Here is a 17,089-nt window from a genome sequence, read left to right on the forward strand (position 1 = left end):
ATCTGTCCAAATTTTTTTTTTTAAATCACAAGGGCAGGTACTGTGAATTTTGCAAAAAAAACTTTTTCCATGCTATTGAAAACTGGTGTCAAAATGCATTAGTAGTTTGCGTATTTTTTGTGTATTTGCATGTACACATTTTTGTGTATTTTTGTGTATACACATTTTTTGTGTATTTTAAATTGGTCATTTTGTTGGTCACATCTTAATAATCTTGACTATGTTTATTTACTCTTGTGATGTGAAAGATTAGTTATATGGATTTGTTGGTTTTTTTTTTCCTAGAATCAAAAGTTACATTCTGGTATAAGAATGTTGAGATCTTACTGTGTTTCTCATAATTACTGTTAGAAATCTCCCATTAATAGAATAGTAGACTTGATTAGCTAGTATTCATCATTTTAGTTATGCAGTCTTATCTTTTTCAAAATAATCATCCATAGAAAGAAACTTAAACTTTATTTAAAATATACTGAAGAACGTGTTTTGAATAAAGAATTGCATTTTTAGCTAATTCACCTAATTCATTTTTCTAAGTGAGTTTTATTTTAAAAAATATCAAACTTTTTTTCAGTTGGAAATAAAACTTAAAAAAATTGAAGCTGTCCATTGGTCATCTTTGGTTGTCAGTAAGAAGCATAATAAGCCTGTAAAGGAAGGTAATGGTACACCTTTGTTTCTTTATATCCTTCTATACAGTGGCGTAGCCGGGGGGGAGCAGAGGGTGCGATTGCTCTCCCAATTGAAATTTTGCCTACATTGGTGCCTATTTTTCTAAATGACTTTTGATCTTTAAAAAAACTTGAAAAACATTGACTTTTTCATTTTCTACCTTGACTGTAATGTGATGAGTAAGGGAAGAAATCGACATTTATATTTGCGCCTCTTACAGTTTCACAGTGATTTGGTTTGTACTAGCCCGTAAGAGAAGAAGGAAAAAAAATAAAGGTCGTGTTTTCATTACCATTTTTGACAATTGCTCTCAAGCTCTTCATCTGGAAGCATGTTCAGATCAGCCTCTGTTCCACCACCTTTATTAAAGGGCAGAATCTTGCCCGCTTCTAGCTCTAACTTTTTCTACTGCTATTGGTCGTTCTCGGTAGAGCTCCTTGAAATACATTTCATAGGTATGAGGATATGGCGTGCATGAAATGTTCATTCTGTTCTGAAGGGCCACCAAGAGCTTTGACTACGGCACTTTTTGAAGAAATTAAGCACGGGAACCTATTATGGACCTATGAAGTAATGGCTAGGATTCAAGCTCCAAGAAGTATTGCCTTTTCTTTGGGCGCCTTATGTAGAGCTTGAGTTGAGGCATAGGCCAGACTTGGAAGTCTGGGGGGGGGGGAGCACGATGATGATATCAATTCCTCTTGAAATATACACATTAGATCAGTCGACTCCACCTTTGACGCTGGGGACGGGGGGCATCCGTATTTCGGCCCATGGCTTGAAATCCTAGAAATACCACTTTATGTATGGGGGGACTTAGCTAGATTCATATTCATAACGCCTAGAAATGCCACGTTATCTGCAGGTGCCTTGGTAAGAGCTACTAGCTTGTGTATAGGGTAGTGTCAAAGAGTAAGAAAAGGTGGAAAACAGATATGAGCTTTTGAGCCGTAAAAAACCCAAGATTTTGGGGCGCAAAAAGGGGTTCTGGAAGAGTTTTTCTTGAAGTTGGGTAAATAAAAAATCTTTAATCTTGGGTCAATAGCACTCTGATATGTAGAAAATGGGAGAAGAAGTTAGTCTTCTATATTTGTACGGCAATATATTGTACTATATTATACAGTGATAGTGCATAGTTTTATGTTAAAATGTGACTTTTTCAGAAAGTCTTTTTTTTTCATGGTGTAGTTTCTCTTTTCTATGAATCACTGTTTGTTTCATAATTATGCATATACAGCTCTGTGCCGAATCGGAGAAATTATTCCCTGGAAAAAGTTATGGGGCCGGTGTGTTTGCTAACTGATGACACGTATATCTCCAATTAATCCCTGTATTTCTTAAACTTTTGGCACCCGTGCCCCCCCCCCCCCCCCCGACTTCATCATTTATGACTCCGTGACTACCCAGAATATCCTGACGCAGTCGATTCTCGAACTTTTCCTTCCGAGATGTCCCTTTCCCCTATTCAATGCTTATCCGCGAGCTCCACCTGCTCCCTAAAGCTGTTTAACAAAAAATATTTTCGAAAAACATTTGTCAGGGTCACCGCTTCGTGGTGCCTCTGACGAAGATTGGTGGCGCACCAGGGTGTCGCGGTGCACAGTTAGAGAACCAATTGGTCTAATGTAAGAAAAACCCACTACAAAGAACTGAATAAGCCTGCATCAATACACCAACACGTTGAGACGTCCTCCAAAAAAAAGGGTGGCCACGAGCACACACACACTGAGAATCCGTTGAATATTTCCGAAGTGAAATAATAAAAATTCACTATTTATACTCATCACTTTTTAAAGCAGAATTCCAGGCGTTATTTGTTTTTTTATTTCCCACAACAACACATAGGTGGTCTACGCAGGGTCGTCTTACGGGCATCAAAGGGACTTTTCTAAGGCCCTTTACCTGTTCAGAAATGTCTGCCTAACAGATCACTCTCGAAAATTTTAACTGGATCTCATCTTCATGAAGTCCCTTTTGCACTTGAGGCACCTGAACCGGGGCTGGAATTGTCCTTGTATTACGAGGAAAGTTTAAAAGTAACTGAAGATACATACGTATACTATTTCAGGAAAAACAAAAAGTGTCCAAACGTTGAGTCTGCTCTTAAAAGATTATCTAGTGTTTTTTCAATTAGCACTTATCCGAGGGTTTACAATGCTGTCTAATATGAACTATGGTGTCGTGAGGTTTGCCAGCACTTACCCGAATGCACCCTGATCAAATTACAAGGGGGAAAATCCAAGAAATTATTAGTCCAGAGTATTCTCAAACTGTGCGTCACCAACCTTTGTCGGGGGCACCGCGGAGCATATCCCGAAGGATTTTCAGAGATTCTTTGTTAAACTTCTCTGGGGAGCCGCATACAAGCATTGATTAAAGTAACGGGGCATGGCGGATGGAAAAAGTTTGAGAACCCCTGCGCTAGTCTGTACCATTCATCACTCTACATACTATATTTCCATTCTTCTCTGATTTGTTATAAAACACATCGCATGAATTTATTTCACTAGAAATAAATATACATATACTATGCGCAATGCCTTCTCAAGTTTTTCAACTTCGAGCTAAACTCCCCTAGTATCTAAAGTATCTCCAAAGGGAGCCTGTAGATAATAAAACATAAAAACTATTTCAATCGATTCATGTACCTGCCACTTTCACTTTGATTCAGAAGATGAGCAGTTGCATTACAAACACGCCCCAGAGATACTTAAATAGATTACGGACACATATGGCAATTTCTGGCACGCACTAATTCGTTTGAAGCACGTTCCTAACGTTTTTGGATTCAGGCCACCTTCTGCTTGGGCATCTGCAATTTAGTAGTATGTGATAACCACTGCGATCGTGTGGGCATCATGATGGATTGATTCATCCCGGTTTGAGCCGCACTACTGGTACAGTGGCGGTTGACTGAAGTGAGTCTTTTTTATTTTTATTTCAATTTCTAGGTACGAATGCTAACCGATCTTTCGCTTGGAAAGCCTTCCCGCAGAGAACAGGCAGGTGTTCACTGTGGTATTTGCATAACACGAAACTTCAGACATCTGTCAGTTTTACTTCTAATATGGAAGACTGCAAACCTCTCGAACTGAAACCATGCATAACTATGACATCATATATACGTTATGATCACGCATAATATAAGAAAGAACTTTCCGGCATGCATTAATTTGTTAGAAATTCGGTAAGAGAAATGTCTTTCTACAATTGAGTAGAAGTAGTGTACATGTGGTACGTGCTTACGATAAGAGTGTAACATAATAAAAGCTATTAAATGGAAGCATGAAGATTTCTCTGTGCTTTCATATCTTGGAATAATTTTAGAGAAAGCGAAAAACTATATTTTTTCTTTTTATTTATTTCTCCTATCATTTTTTATATTTTAATTTCAATGTTTTTCTAACTACCTTTTAGGGTGACTTCCCAGTTGTTTTTTGTGTTTGCATTTGTATAAATACACAAAACATAAAGAATTTACATTTTTTTAAAATTAATTAAAAAATTAAAATACATTTTGATCAATTGAAAGATAATTAATTTAATTTGAAAAATAACATCAACTGAAAACAAAATAAATTTGATTTTTAGAAATTGGGAAATTCAAAGTTCTTTCCACTAACGCATAATTTTAAGCTTGTGCCTTAAGCACGAACAAAAAATGGCGCCTTTCACAATTTTGCTCCCCCATGGACCAAAACCTGGCTACGCCACTGCTTGTATACATGTAATTTACTGGGTGAGTGCAATGAGATTAATTCAGAAATTACTGAGTCATTTTGTTTATACCCAAAATTGAACAAAAATGCCATGCATTGTGAAAAGTGATCAATAGAGAGAAGGTCAGTCGAATGCGTTAAATGTGCTCTGTGAAGAAAATTCTTAAAGTTGGCCAATACACAGGTTCTAAAATATAAAGTCTATCCCCAATTTTAACACCACCATTGATTTCGCAAAATTTTAGTTTTATATCAAATCACAGTTCAACATTATCCCTAGTAAAATTTGTTCACTGAAAATTTCTGGCACTAAACAAAATTGGCTAGACATAAAAGGGTATTTATAATGGGATTGTCTGTTCGTGTTCAAGTTGTTAGTGAAGGGTAGTAGTTAGTAGTTTATCCTCGTACAGTAGAATATAGTTCCCATGTATATCAAGATTTATGAGGTTTTTCACTGTCCAACAACTGTCACTAACAAGACTATGAAAATGTGGCTGCTATTGGGAATGACTTTTTCATTTCAGAAAAAGTTACAATTTTTTATTCATATATAACATATAAAATTTTTTACTGTCTATTCTGTGATTGTGATTATGATAATTATATAATTGATTGTATTATAATATATGTGATTATTACCAGGGGCTTCGGAAGTATTTTCGACCAGTGGGTGCTCACACAGGCGTTCGCCCGGGGGGGGGGCACCCCTCCCCCTTGAAGGATATCAAAAATTGAAAACGTATTTGTAAAAATAAATATTTAAAAAAAAAACACAAATATATTTTTGTACAAATTCTGTATATCATGGGTGGCTTGAGCCTCGGGGCAAAAGCCCCACCATGCGCGACGACATCAGTTACGCACCACCGTGGCGCATGAGTGAAACAAAAGATCCTGAAAATTCTCAACTGTGTTCCTAGCTAGATATAAATGCATAAAAAATTAGTTTTCTTTGACGGTCATTAATGCACTATAGTCCGAATGTTTTTACAGACACGAAACACATTCTTTCTTTCTCAATACAACTTTCAACTTTTCTGCAATTATATTTCTCTTTACTCCTGATTTATTACTTTTCCCTATAGCAATAAGAGACATCCCTGTTTATATGCTGCTACAATATATATATCTCATCTATTTACTCTTCTGCTCCAGTACTTGATAAATTAATTTTTAATTTCCTGTGATAAGATACTTTAGTAATAATTTCTAATAATTCATTATTGGATTCTTATATAAACAAGTCATGGTTTTTCTTTATAATTATTTTTGCTACGAGCCTAATCTATGAAAATATTTTATTACGTAAATCTTTGAATTTATACGAAATGCTTTCAATCCATGCTTACTTGCATGTAATTTGCAATCGAATTAGTATTTAGTCATTCCAGAGCACTGGTTATAAATTTTTTCTACAATCCTATGATGGAGGGGGAACAACAGTACACGATATGCAGTGGCGGCTGAAATGAGATGTAACTCACGCAGACCCATGGAGCCACAGAAGAGGCATCACATCATATTTAAGGAGAAAGATAATTAGATAAAAGTTTGAAAATTTTTCTTAAGGGTGCAACGAAAAAGAGGTTTTTCATGCTGTCAGATGATTCAACTTCAGAACCGCAACTAGCTCTTGGGCACTGCATTTTTAACACACCGCACATCATTAATTTATCATCATGAACATTTATACCGCAGTAAAATATTTCATTTCGTACTTTGAATAGGACCGTAACTCGGGTGGAGGAGGCACCTGCCCTGGGTGGCAGTTTTAGGTGGAAACAAAGAACAACATTACAAAATTATCAAATTTTAAAGTTGGGGGGGGCGGCAAATATTCTAGTTACGGCCCTGCTTTGAATAGTGATAAAAAAAATTTAAATACATATTAGGAAATCGTCTGGAAAAATTAATTTCACATGCAATATAGAATTTTTTGCATTTTAACCTTTTCTCGTCAATCTTTATTGGATTCAGCTTACGCACCGCTTATTTTTCAAATAATAGGATTAATAACGAATATTAAAATACACAAACTCACCCCTGACGTATTTTCATCGAAGAGAAACTTTTTTTACACAATCGAGCACGACAGTTTCAACTGTAAATCTATCGATTCAAGTCCAGTAATTAAGAGAAGTAACACTCTGCTGTCAAGTTTCAAAACAAGATCCTATGAGAAACAGTTTCTGTATGAAAAATCTACAAAGAGATATAGTTGCTAAGTTTCATTTAACTACGAATTATATGAATCTTACCGCCATCTAGTGAATTTGCCTGTTGGAAAATCCAAATATGAAATGCTTCATCTTCACTGTTTACACCAATGTTTCTCAGCTACTACCGGCACCGCGCTGAGCCGTCGATATATGCCGGTTCGGTGCTTTGAAGCGATTCTTTGTTAGACTATTGTGGGGAGCTGCGAAAGGTGCAATGCCGCTATGTTGGCAATCATTCTGGCCAGCAGTGGCCATGCTAAACATAGGTAGTACTGTACTTTTACTCGCTATCTAACATTTTAAAAAAAAGACTATGACGACTAAGGCAATTAGTACAATGCGTTGCTGTAGGCACAACCATGCTAATAACATCCAATCACAATAAAGAATTGGCCATTGACAAAATCGGAAAACCCAAACAATCTTCTCACAAGCTTATACAGCTGGTTGTTGGCAGACTTCACTGATCGTTTAATAGCATTTTTAGCGTTAGAGAAAATAAAAGAACTTCGAAAAAAAAGAAAAGAGGAATATCAATGGTCTCAAAATTGTCTTTTCTTTTTTGGGGTAATTCCCCCCCCCCCCATCCCACACAAATATATCCGCTGCACTTCCACACCCAAGGGGATGTCGGTGAAACTGAAAAACCCTGTCTTTGCATATGCTCTTTGGAGTTCCTTCACTAATTGTAATAGCCACGAGCATTTTTTGATGTTATCAGGGTTTGAAACTGGAAGCTGTTTCTTCTCCCACGAAATGTAAGTTTCAGAAGGGAAAAAAAATCATGTTTCCAATTTCAGAAGAAAAGGATTTCTTTTACTATAATTGTGGCCCCCTAAATTTTGCAGCCAGGTGCGACTGCACCTTTCACAACTGCCTAGGTCTGGTCTTGCTTCAACAAAATGGAAAGTGAAAAAACAAAGAGATTAGTATCAGTTTGAGAAAGGGGGCCTTCTGTCACACGGAACCCTTTAGATGCATACCCCTTTATAGAATAATATTCGGTATATAATAAAAGAATGAAAAGTGAGTCGCGCGCGTGCGTTTCCTCATCCAAGATCACTGACCTTCCTGAAATCCTTCGGAAGAACCAAAATAAAAAATGTTCAAGCCCACGTTATCATGCGCAGGGCTACCTTTAAACTAGGGATCTAAAAATCATAGCCCTAACTAATTTATTTTAACAATTAAATTCTGATTTTTTTTTCACGAACTTAATTGTTGAACATTTTGACTTCAAATCATTTATTGGTGTTATAAATGTGAAAGTCTGTCTGTCTGTATGTATGTATGTCTGTCTGTCTGTTCTTTATACAAATCTACAGTTTTAGGCTGATCGTCGCCAGATTTTGCATATATACCAAACAGGACCGGGATGGAACCGTAGGCTACTTTAAAAGTTCGTCAGAGCTGGGCAAATGCCTGAAATGGGCGAAAAACTATCGGGCAACAATGGTTTTGGGGCCTTAACAATTACTTTCAGAACGTTTACGTTGGTTACCGTGGTTTCCAACAATGCGTTTCAGACGTGTATATATGCCTAATTATCATTATCTACCAACATGCGAGTTCAACTGCAAAATGACTCAGCACTCACTGCTATCATTTTCATATCAGTTGATGAAACTTGGCAATGGGGGAATTCCCGTAGACCCAAGTACTGGACTTCGTACGTTCCCAAATAGATTTTGAGAGTTGTTAAACTCAGTTCAAGAATTTGCAGACAAAGTCTTCCCAAACATTGAACAAAATCACCGAAACCATGAGAGCGTTTCTGGCACCGAAAAATGGCAATGTGAACAAGATCAACAAAAAAAATCCTAAAAATTATTCCGAGACATCTTACAAATCTGTTGACACTGTCAGTTCACAACGCAGACAGTTCTGTATCCTGCAGAATTTCTGAACTCTTTGGATATTCTGGGTGTGCCACCACACAACTTGACCCCCAAAGTCAGAGCACTGGTAATGCTTTTAAGGAATTTGGAGACAGCGAGATTCTGCAATGGCACCAGACTGTACGTGAGAAAATTGCACAATTACATCATTGACACAACGATTCTAACTGGATGTGCCAAAGGAGAAGACGTCTTCATTCCACGTATCCCAATTATCACTGACGAAATGCAATTCACTTTCAAGTGATTACAGTTCCCGATTCATTTAGCTTTTGCCATGGCAATCAACAAAGCGCAAGGAAAGTCGTTAGCAGTGGCAGGTATACTTGAGCCTACAACGGACAGCTTTGCGTCGCGTGTTGGTAATCCCAAAAATTTGTACATCTACACACCAGATGGAAAAACAAAAATATTGTGTATCCACAAGCGACTGCCTGAAGTTTTTAATTAAAATATTTTAAAATAAAAGTAATTTTTTCTTCCTTGATGCAGAATTTTTTTTGATTAAGAAATAATTAATAAGCTATACATATATATTTTTTTTACAGGGCGGGCAACATCGCCTGGTATCAGCTAGTTGCTAATAAAAATGAATTAACATGTATAACATTTCATTAAATGACCAATTTGTAAGGTTTTCCCCCATCGGGAAGGAGCATGATGAGATTAGAATGGGGGGGGGGGGGAAAGGCCCTCGACGGGAAGAGGAAAGAAGCTTGGTGCGTTTTCAAGTAGTTAGAGAGTGGCTCCTGTGGACTCAGGAGGTAATTTCAAAGGCTCGCTGTAAGCGAGGAGGACGTGTTAATAGTATAATGTTTATTGTGAAAAAGTATGATTAAACCAAATATTATATATAAAAGTGGCAGAGAGTGCTTATGATTGTGTGTGGCAATTATTCATTGAAAACGAACCCTACACAATTTTTCTTATACGAGAAAAGTATGTTGTGGTCAGAATGCTCATGCTCAAGTGACACATTTGATTCTGACCACAGCATCTGACTTGAAAAGACGAATAAGACATTTTCCTATGTGCTTAAAATTTAGTAATAAACCCAATTGGGATCCCTGGTCAGTGTTGATAATGGTTTCAATCAGATTTGATAGTGATTCTATAGGTGGTGGATGGTAGGAGGAGTGACGACATCTTTTTATAAAAATATATTTTATTTAAAGTGTATACGGCAGGTAAGTAAATATAAAAAACTTTCCTCTCTCAACAACAAGCGCGGCGATTCATCAGCAAGTTCAAAAACCAACTAACTGTGTATCCTTGGCAACCTTGATCCTGTGGTCAGCTTTGACCGATTCCCTACAGGTAGTCCCCCGCCTGCGATAGCGAGAGAACTACTTGCAGGGCAACCTGACCTGTCTACCCGAGCGGGTGGTCATGAAAGGTTGGTCCTTGTCACTGGGAGTCCATTGACTTTTTGAAGTTGTTTCTTGCTGATGCTTTGAAGTTGTTGTTGTTGCCTGCTGATGTTTTGATGTTGCGGCTTGCTGATCATTAGGAGTTGCTGTTGCCTGCTGATGCTTTGAAGTTGTTGTTGCTTGTCGATCGTTGGAAGGCTTGTGGGCATTGAATGGTAGGTCATAACCACAGATGTAAGCCGGTTTGACTCTGTCTATGCTTACAGATACTGGTCGAACTTTTATTAGTATTTGGAACTGTTTCCGATCTTGACAGCACCTGGTAAGGTCTCTCGTGTGGAGGTTCTAAGCCTTTCTTGAATCTGTCCATGCGAAGGAAAACATATGAGCAGGACAGCAGGTCCTTGCTGACAAAAACAGCGTGTTTTCCATGGCGTCTGTCCAGGGATTAAATTTTCCATAGTGGTCTTTAACCGATCAACAAAGCTTTTGATGGGTCTGGGTGATGACGACTAGGTACAAAAAACTCTCTTGGAAGTCGTATAGGTGCACCATACACCATTTCCGCTGTTGTAGCTTGCAAGTCCTCCTTCCGGGCAGCTCGAAAACCCAATAGAATCATAGGAAATACTGTTACCCAGCAGTTAGTTGCATGAGCCTTGATAGCAGACTTAAGGTCTCAATGGAAACGTTCTACTTGACCATTTGCTTCTGGATGGTATGATGTGGTTCTCTAGCAGTTGGTTCCCAAGAACTCGGTTAGAGCCTTGAACAAAAAGGGCTCTAACTGGACACCTTGATCTGAGGTGATTAGGTTAGGTGAACCGATCCGAGCAACCCATCCAGCATAGAAAACCTTGGCCACAGTGTCAGCAGAGCTATCCGGCATAGGGAAGGCTTCAGGCTATTCAGAGAAGCGATCCACAGAGGTTAGGCAATATGTGTAGCCTTCTGATGGAGGCAAAGGGCCTACGATATGGACGTGTTCAAACCTGGCATCTGGTGAGAAAAATACTCCATGTGGGCTCTTTGTATGCCAACTCACTTTAGACTTCTGACAGTTAATGCATGTACGTGCCCAAGTGGTCACATCAGCCTTCAATGCAGGCCACACGAAACGTTGTTGAACTAGTTTTACAGAGGCCTTTGTGCTCCAGGATGTGACAGTCATGGCCCCCACGTGGGGGGGGGGCTGACAGGGCTCCAGCCCGGGAGTCAGGGGGGCCCGTGGAAAGATCTTTTTGATTTTTTTTTTCTTCAGATATGTCCCATAGGAAAATAGACAGGACTCTTTAATATCAATCGTATCAATTTGTACTCGTATGGACGGATATCTTGAACTACATACCTTAGATCTTATTGAAATTCTTTTTAACTATACCACACATGTACAAGTAAACGAGAGAAAAAAAAACTCTGGAAACGAAGAAAAGAACATTGTACAGAGCCCCCCCCCCCCGGCTCTCATGGCAGTCGTTCTCCTAGGAAGGAAGAAAAGACATTGTGATGGTCATGGCTACTGAGACGTCAAGAACACCAGCATTTTGTTTGTCCTCAGGGCTGTAGCCACTAGAGTAATCCTTATCTAGTCGTCGAGCGTGTGTAGGTGCCTACAGGGGGCTACCGCACGACCCCTGCTGTTTCAGTTCGTAGAAGGCCATAATGTCTCGATAGAATGAAAATTGGAGTAAACAGATGTCGTATTCCACTGTGAAATTACCTCTGGGTGCCGATAAAGGACATGAAACCCCCCCCCTAACATCCTGGAACAGGGGCCCGTAGGCTGCGCTCTTCAGCGGACCCCCTCTATAGTGAACTAATAGTGTGGTTAAAAAGACAAAATATTACAAGAATGGTCCAGGCCCCAGGCCTGAAGCTCCGGCCAGCCCCACTCTCGTGGGCGGGTTACGATACTGAGACAGCTTTGCTGCAAGCTTTTGTATACAGTGGATCCCGCATTACTTTTTCCTCCTTGGATCCTGCAACTGTTATTACTGATACTCATCGAGATTTCTCGTTTAAAGCGTTTTCCCGCAAAAAGTATTGTACGTAATGGCTGTAATGACGTGTGTACTGAATCACGTGATTTCGCTCTAGTAACCCCCTCCCTCTCCGAACAAATCAAGGTGTTTTTTCCTTGCTTCTGAAAAAAAAAGGCTACATTCCGCATCAGCCTTTTTTATTCACTGTACTGTCTTGAGGACACATCTCCCCTCAAAACTTCTATTCACAGACGATATTGTTGAACAGAAAAATATTTGACATGAATGTCGCTCTCCACTTGTTAATACAAGATATACAGAAGACTGGATGTTGTGAAGATATTTATTATTTGAGATGTTAATTTTTTTAAGGAAGGAAAAACTCCTCTCTGCCTCTACCGGGAGTCGAACCCGGGTCTCTCGATTGCCGGACGAGTGCTCTGGACTGTTCCGTTCTCACATATACGCTCTAGCGAAGGAAAATCCTCTATCTCCTCTGTAGCTTAGTGGTCAGAGCACTCGTCCGGCAATCGAGAGACCCGGGTTCGACTCCCGGTAGAGGCAGAGATGAGTTTTTTCCTTCCTTAAAAAAAATTAACATCTCAAATAATAAATATCTTCACAACATCCAGTCTTCTGTATATCTTGTATAGAAAAATATTTACGGTTCGCGTCTGCAAAAATACAGTTGTTCGAAATCTTTTAGTAAAATAGTTGAACAAGTTTGCGTACACAAAGGATTGATTTTTTTTTCCCCCACATGGATGAATCCTACGGTTCTAGCCCAAAAGGACGGTAAGCAAAGCTAAAAATTTGAATTTTTGTTAAATTTTTATTTTGAGCATTAAGAGTTAACTATAATAAATCTGTGTCAAAAGAGTTTGGCCCTGCATCGAGGCCAGTTGCGATGTCTGTTGAATTGTGTTTCATAAAGTTTAAAAACGATTATTTTTAATAGGGTATATCTACAAATTACAGAGTAACCTCGTTCATACGTCACTCAGTTATACAACTTTCATGTTTATACGACGTTTAACTTGGGTAACAATACATTTTAAACAACAATACAACAAATACATTTTAATGTTAAAATATTTCATTCATTTGTTTAACGTAAAACCTCAATTATTCTACGTTTTCACTTCGACTAAAACTCGGAAACTTTTGAAAAAAGAAAAACGTAATTTATATCCATCAAATGCGCACAAAATGTTTGTATACAGTGAAAAAGCATTGCTGCAACAGTTCTAGCATATTGTCACCGCAAAAGACATAAATTTTAGGGTGATTGCTGACTTGTTTATTGCCTCTTTCTGAGAATACGCAGATGTGGAGAATCCCGAGGAAATAAGTTTCAATTGTTTTGATGGCCATATGACCTTTTAGAATTTTTTCTCTCCCTATGCCCTATGTTTTCAACGTTATCCCTAGAGGGTGGGAAAGTCTAATGTAAGCATTTGGGGGGGGGGGGGTGGTACAGGTCTGCCGAAAATAGATACACATGCACAGCAAGTTCTTTCAATCATTTCCTGTAGAACTTTCTTTCGATGTGGTGCTTTGCTTGCTGACAGGGCCGTCTTAAGATCATCATGGGCCTCCGGGCCAATTGATTTTTCTGAGGCCCAACCTAGAGAATTCTCGAAAATTTCAATTACTTCCCATTTTTGTGAGCCCCCCCCCCCTCTTCTCTTGAGGCGCCCAAGCCGTGCTAGGGTGGGTCCATGCGTTCAGACGGCACTGTTTGCTGACTGTGTCGAATTCGTCGTTCATAATGTCGGAAAAACAAGAAACGCTCTCTCTAAAAAAACTGGAAATTTTGGAAGAATTCAAGAATTTTAAATTGATAACGAAAGTTCATCTTGCAAACAGGCCCGTCAGTTAAGGCGGCTTTGAAAATACATTAAAAATGGTATATATATATATATATATATATATATATATATATATATATACATACATTGAGTACATGTGTTTTCCCCCTGGAAGAATTTTGCCTCCCCCCTGGAAAAAGTTGAAATAATGGCCCCTGCTTGCAAACCAGTTGAATATGTTCGTTTCAACTTTTTGAAACGATCAAACAACCAAAGAGCAAGCTCCTGATTGAAAATCATCTACTGCCAAAAAAAAAAGTCCAAGATGGGGAAACTTTTGCAAATCGAGAAAATTTTGTTGCAATTTTGTACCCAATGTCGTGTCCCAAAGGTAATGTTGTGCCAAATTTCATTTCTTTAAATGATTTGAAATGTGATTTAATTTCCTCTCAAGTATGAAATATTTTTTAGAACAGAATTGGAATGCAATTAAACACACAAAATTTTATAACATTTTATATGTATGGGGGGGGGGATAATTTTTTAAAAAGGCTGTTATATTCACTTCCACTTCGACTAATACATAAAACGTTTTATGAAACATTTTGACTCGGCCTCTTGAACGTCGTATAAACGACTGTAACAGAATTGTAAAGTTGCTCAGTTGAATAGATGAAGGGAACATGAATATTTGAATTATTTCAGTTCAATTTTTCAGTCCGGTGCTTCAACCAAGGCCAATGAAAATAATTTTCAGTGTTATTATTTTAACTCTTTAATTCACTAAATTTATTTATTCTTTTTGCACGCCTGTAGTGAATCGCCTGGCATAATGGAATCGCTGCGATTTATCAAAAAAATCATTGCATGGAATAACTCAACATTCGAGCAGGGTGTCTCAAACTTTTTCCATCTGAGGCGTTTTTTCCCCCTATTCAATGCTTATCCGCGAGCTCCACCGGCTCTCCAGAGCTGTTTAACAAAGAACATTTTCGAAAACCTCACACCATGACAAAGGTTGGAGGCGCACAGTTTGAGAACCCATGCGTTAGTGGCGTCGGAGCCGGGGGTGCTGTGGGTGCTCAAGCACCCACGGTAATTTGTGGCATGGATCCGAGCACCCCCAGAATTAATTCCGAAATTAAAATTTCCGATATAAAACTAAAGACGAGCACCCACAGGTTCGAAACACTTCCGACACCCCTGCCGTGCGTTATAGGAATAATCTTTGATGTTCTAAATTGAAGTTAAACGTTTGGATAGAAATTTTGTTTTGTGTAAAACACGTTTCAAACTGGTTCGTCATGTGTAGAGATTCTACATTTGGTGTAGTATGAGTATTCGTATTCTTGCTTGCTTGGTGAACAACGAAACTATAGAGATGCGGTGGATATCTTATCTGAGAGAAACTAGAAACTCTCTAGAGCTGTTAAACAAAGAATATTTTCGAAAACCTTACACCATGACAAAGATTGGAGGCGCACAGTTTGAGAACCCGTGCATTATAGGAATAATCTTTGATGTTCTAAATTGAAGTTAAACATTTGGATAGAAATTTTGTTTTGTGTAAAACACGTTTCAACTGGTTCGTCATGTGTAGAGATTCTACACTTTCTTTGGTGTAGTATGAGTATTCTTGCTTGCTTGGTGAACAACGAAACTATAGAGATGCGGTGGATATCTTATCTGAGAGAAACTAAGGATAAATTTTATACTGTGCATATATCTATATATATATATATAATTGATTTTCTATCTGTGTGTATGTTCTCTATACAAATCCACAATTTTAGATTGATCGTTGCCAAAATTTGGATATATACCATACAGGGCCCGGATTGAACGATAGGCTACTTTAAAAGTTCGTCAGAGAAGGGCAGATACCCGAAATAGACGAAAAATCGTCGGGCAACAATGGTTTCTGGGTCTCAACAATCACTTTCGGAATGTTTACTTTGATTACTGTGGTTCCCTAGTAATGCATTTTACACGTGCCTTTACAATGGCTTGTCACTTCTTTAATCCTGCCAGTATTATATATTTATTCCTTTGTAATGGTTTGTCACTTTTCCAATCCTCCCAATAAGTGAAGAAAACACGGGCAGCGCCGGGTATTGTAGCTAGTATTATGCATGATAAAACTGCAGTGAAATCTCGATTTAACGATATTCTGCGGACGAAGAAAAATACCATAATAGAGGTATTATCGTTAATTGAGAGACTTTGACATTGAACACTAGCCATCAGGGCCGCAACTAAATGCTTGATCAGCTGAGGTAAGCACACATTTTTACATCTCCCCCCCCCCCCCTGTAATTTTGAAGAGGCTATAAAAGGTGAATTTTGCGCACTCTTCTGGTTCTGAGCAAGATACCTGCTTGTCCCCTCCCCCCAGGTGTGGCCCTGCTGACCATGGATCACTATCACCATTGGCGTATGCAAAGGGGGTTAAGAGTTCTAACCCCCCCCCCCCCCAGAGCCGAAAGTATAGGGAAAATTATTATAAAATTATTGCAGGAAAAAAGAACGTACCCCCCCCCCCCCCACACACACACACACCCGTGAAAATAGCAATACGCCTATGGCAATCACAAGTTTCTATAGGAAAACCATATCGCCTAACCAATACGTTCTCATAGGGGAGCTCTATTGTATTGCGTAAAATTATATACAAATCACATAATCATATCTCGAAATGTGATATTTATCACACACACACAATTATATTTTATTATTTAGTTTAAATATACAGTGAAACCTCGATATAACGATATTCTACGAACCAAAAAAAAATATTGTGGTAGAGGGATTGAAGAGGTAACATTATCCTCACATGTGATCAAATTTATGCTATTGTCATCTTTTCTATATCGGCATTGTTAATATTATTGGAAAATACGCTTTTATGTATTTATTTGTTACAAAAAATTGTAATTGGTTAGTTTATTTATAAAATTCACTTAGATGTGTATTGTCCCTGTACAGAAGCTTACCGCATAGTGCTTTTGTGTCGTACACATAGTGCGGCAATACAAATAATGTTAGCTTTCGGTGATCATTTAGTGCAAAATATTGATGTCATCAGACGCCTTCAGAAGAACGAGAACAAGTAGCAAAGTTAAAATTGAATTCAAAACGATTTTGGACAAAATTTAAAAAATATTGTTGTAGCGATTTCAAAATTCTCCTAAAAATATTGGGTTATAGAGGCGTTTATCATAGTAGATGATGTCGTTGTACTGAGAATTTAACATTAAGCCAGGCAATTCCAAACAAGATTTGAAAGAAATATCATTGTAGATGTATTTATTATCGATTATCGTTGTAGCGATGTTTTGCTGCATATACAAATGCCGTATCGTATGCAGGATTTTCTCATGGGGGTGGGGAGGAAGGGCATTCAACATTTTTTTCT

At 38.3% G+C, this 17,089-nt stretch overlaps 1 protein-coding gene and 1 non-coding gene across 2 annotated transcripts in view; both read left to right on the forward strand.

Annotated features, from left to right (window-relative positions):
- Window positions 1-17,089, forward strand: part of Sgt1 (suppressor of G2 allele of skp1) — a 357,307-nt gene that overhangs the window by 321,549 nt on the left and 18,669 nt on the right. Inside the window, exon 4 of the mRNA XM_089248541.1 lies at window positions 575-659. Within this exon, the coding sequence (XP_089104667.1) occupies window positions 575-659 (85 nt within the window). The remainder of the gene's footprint in view (window positions 1-574; window positions 660-17,089) is intronic.
- Window positions 12,356-12,427, forward strand: TRNAA-GGC (transfer RNA alanine (anticodon GGC)). The gene has a single exon. It is a non-coding gene; the product is annotated as a tRNA-Ala (tRNA).

This window comes from Pholcus phalangioides, unplaced genomic scaffold, assembly GCF_987345545.1.
Source record: "Pholcus phalangioides strain wild (caught in Gottingen) unplaced genomic scaffold, Ppha-v1.0 ptg000020l_1, whole genome shotgun sequence".
NCBI classification, from domain to species: Eukaryota; Metazoa; Arthropoda; class Arachnida; order Araneae; family Pholcidae; genus Pholcus; species Pholcus phalangioides.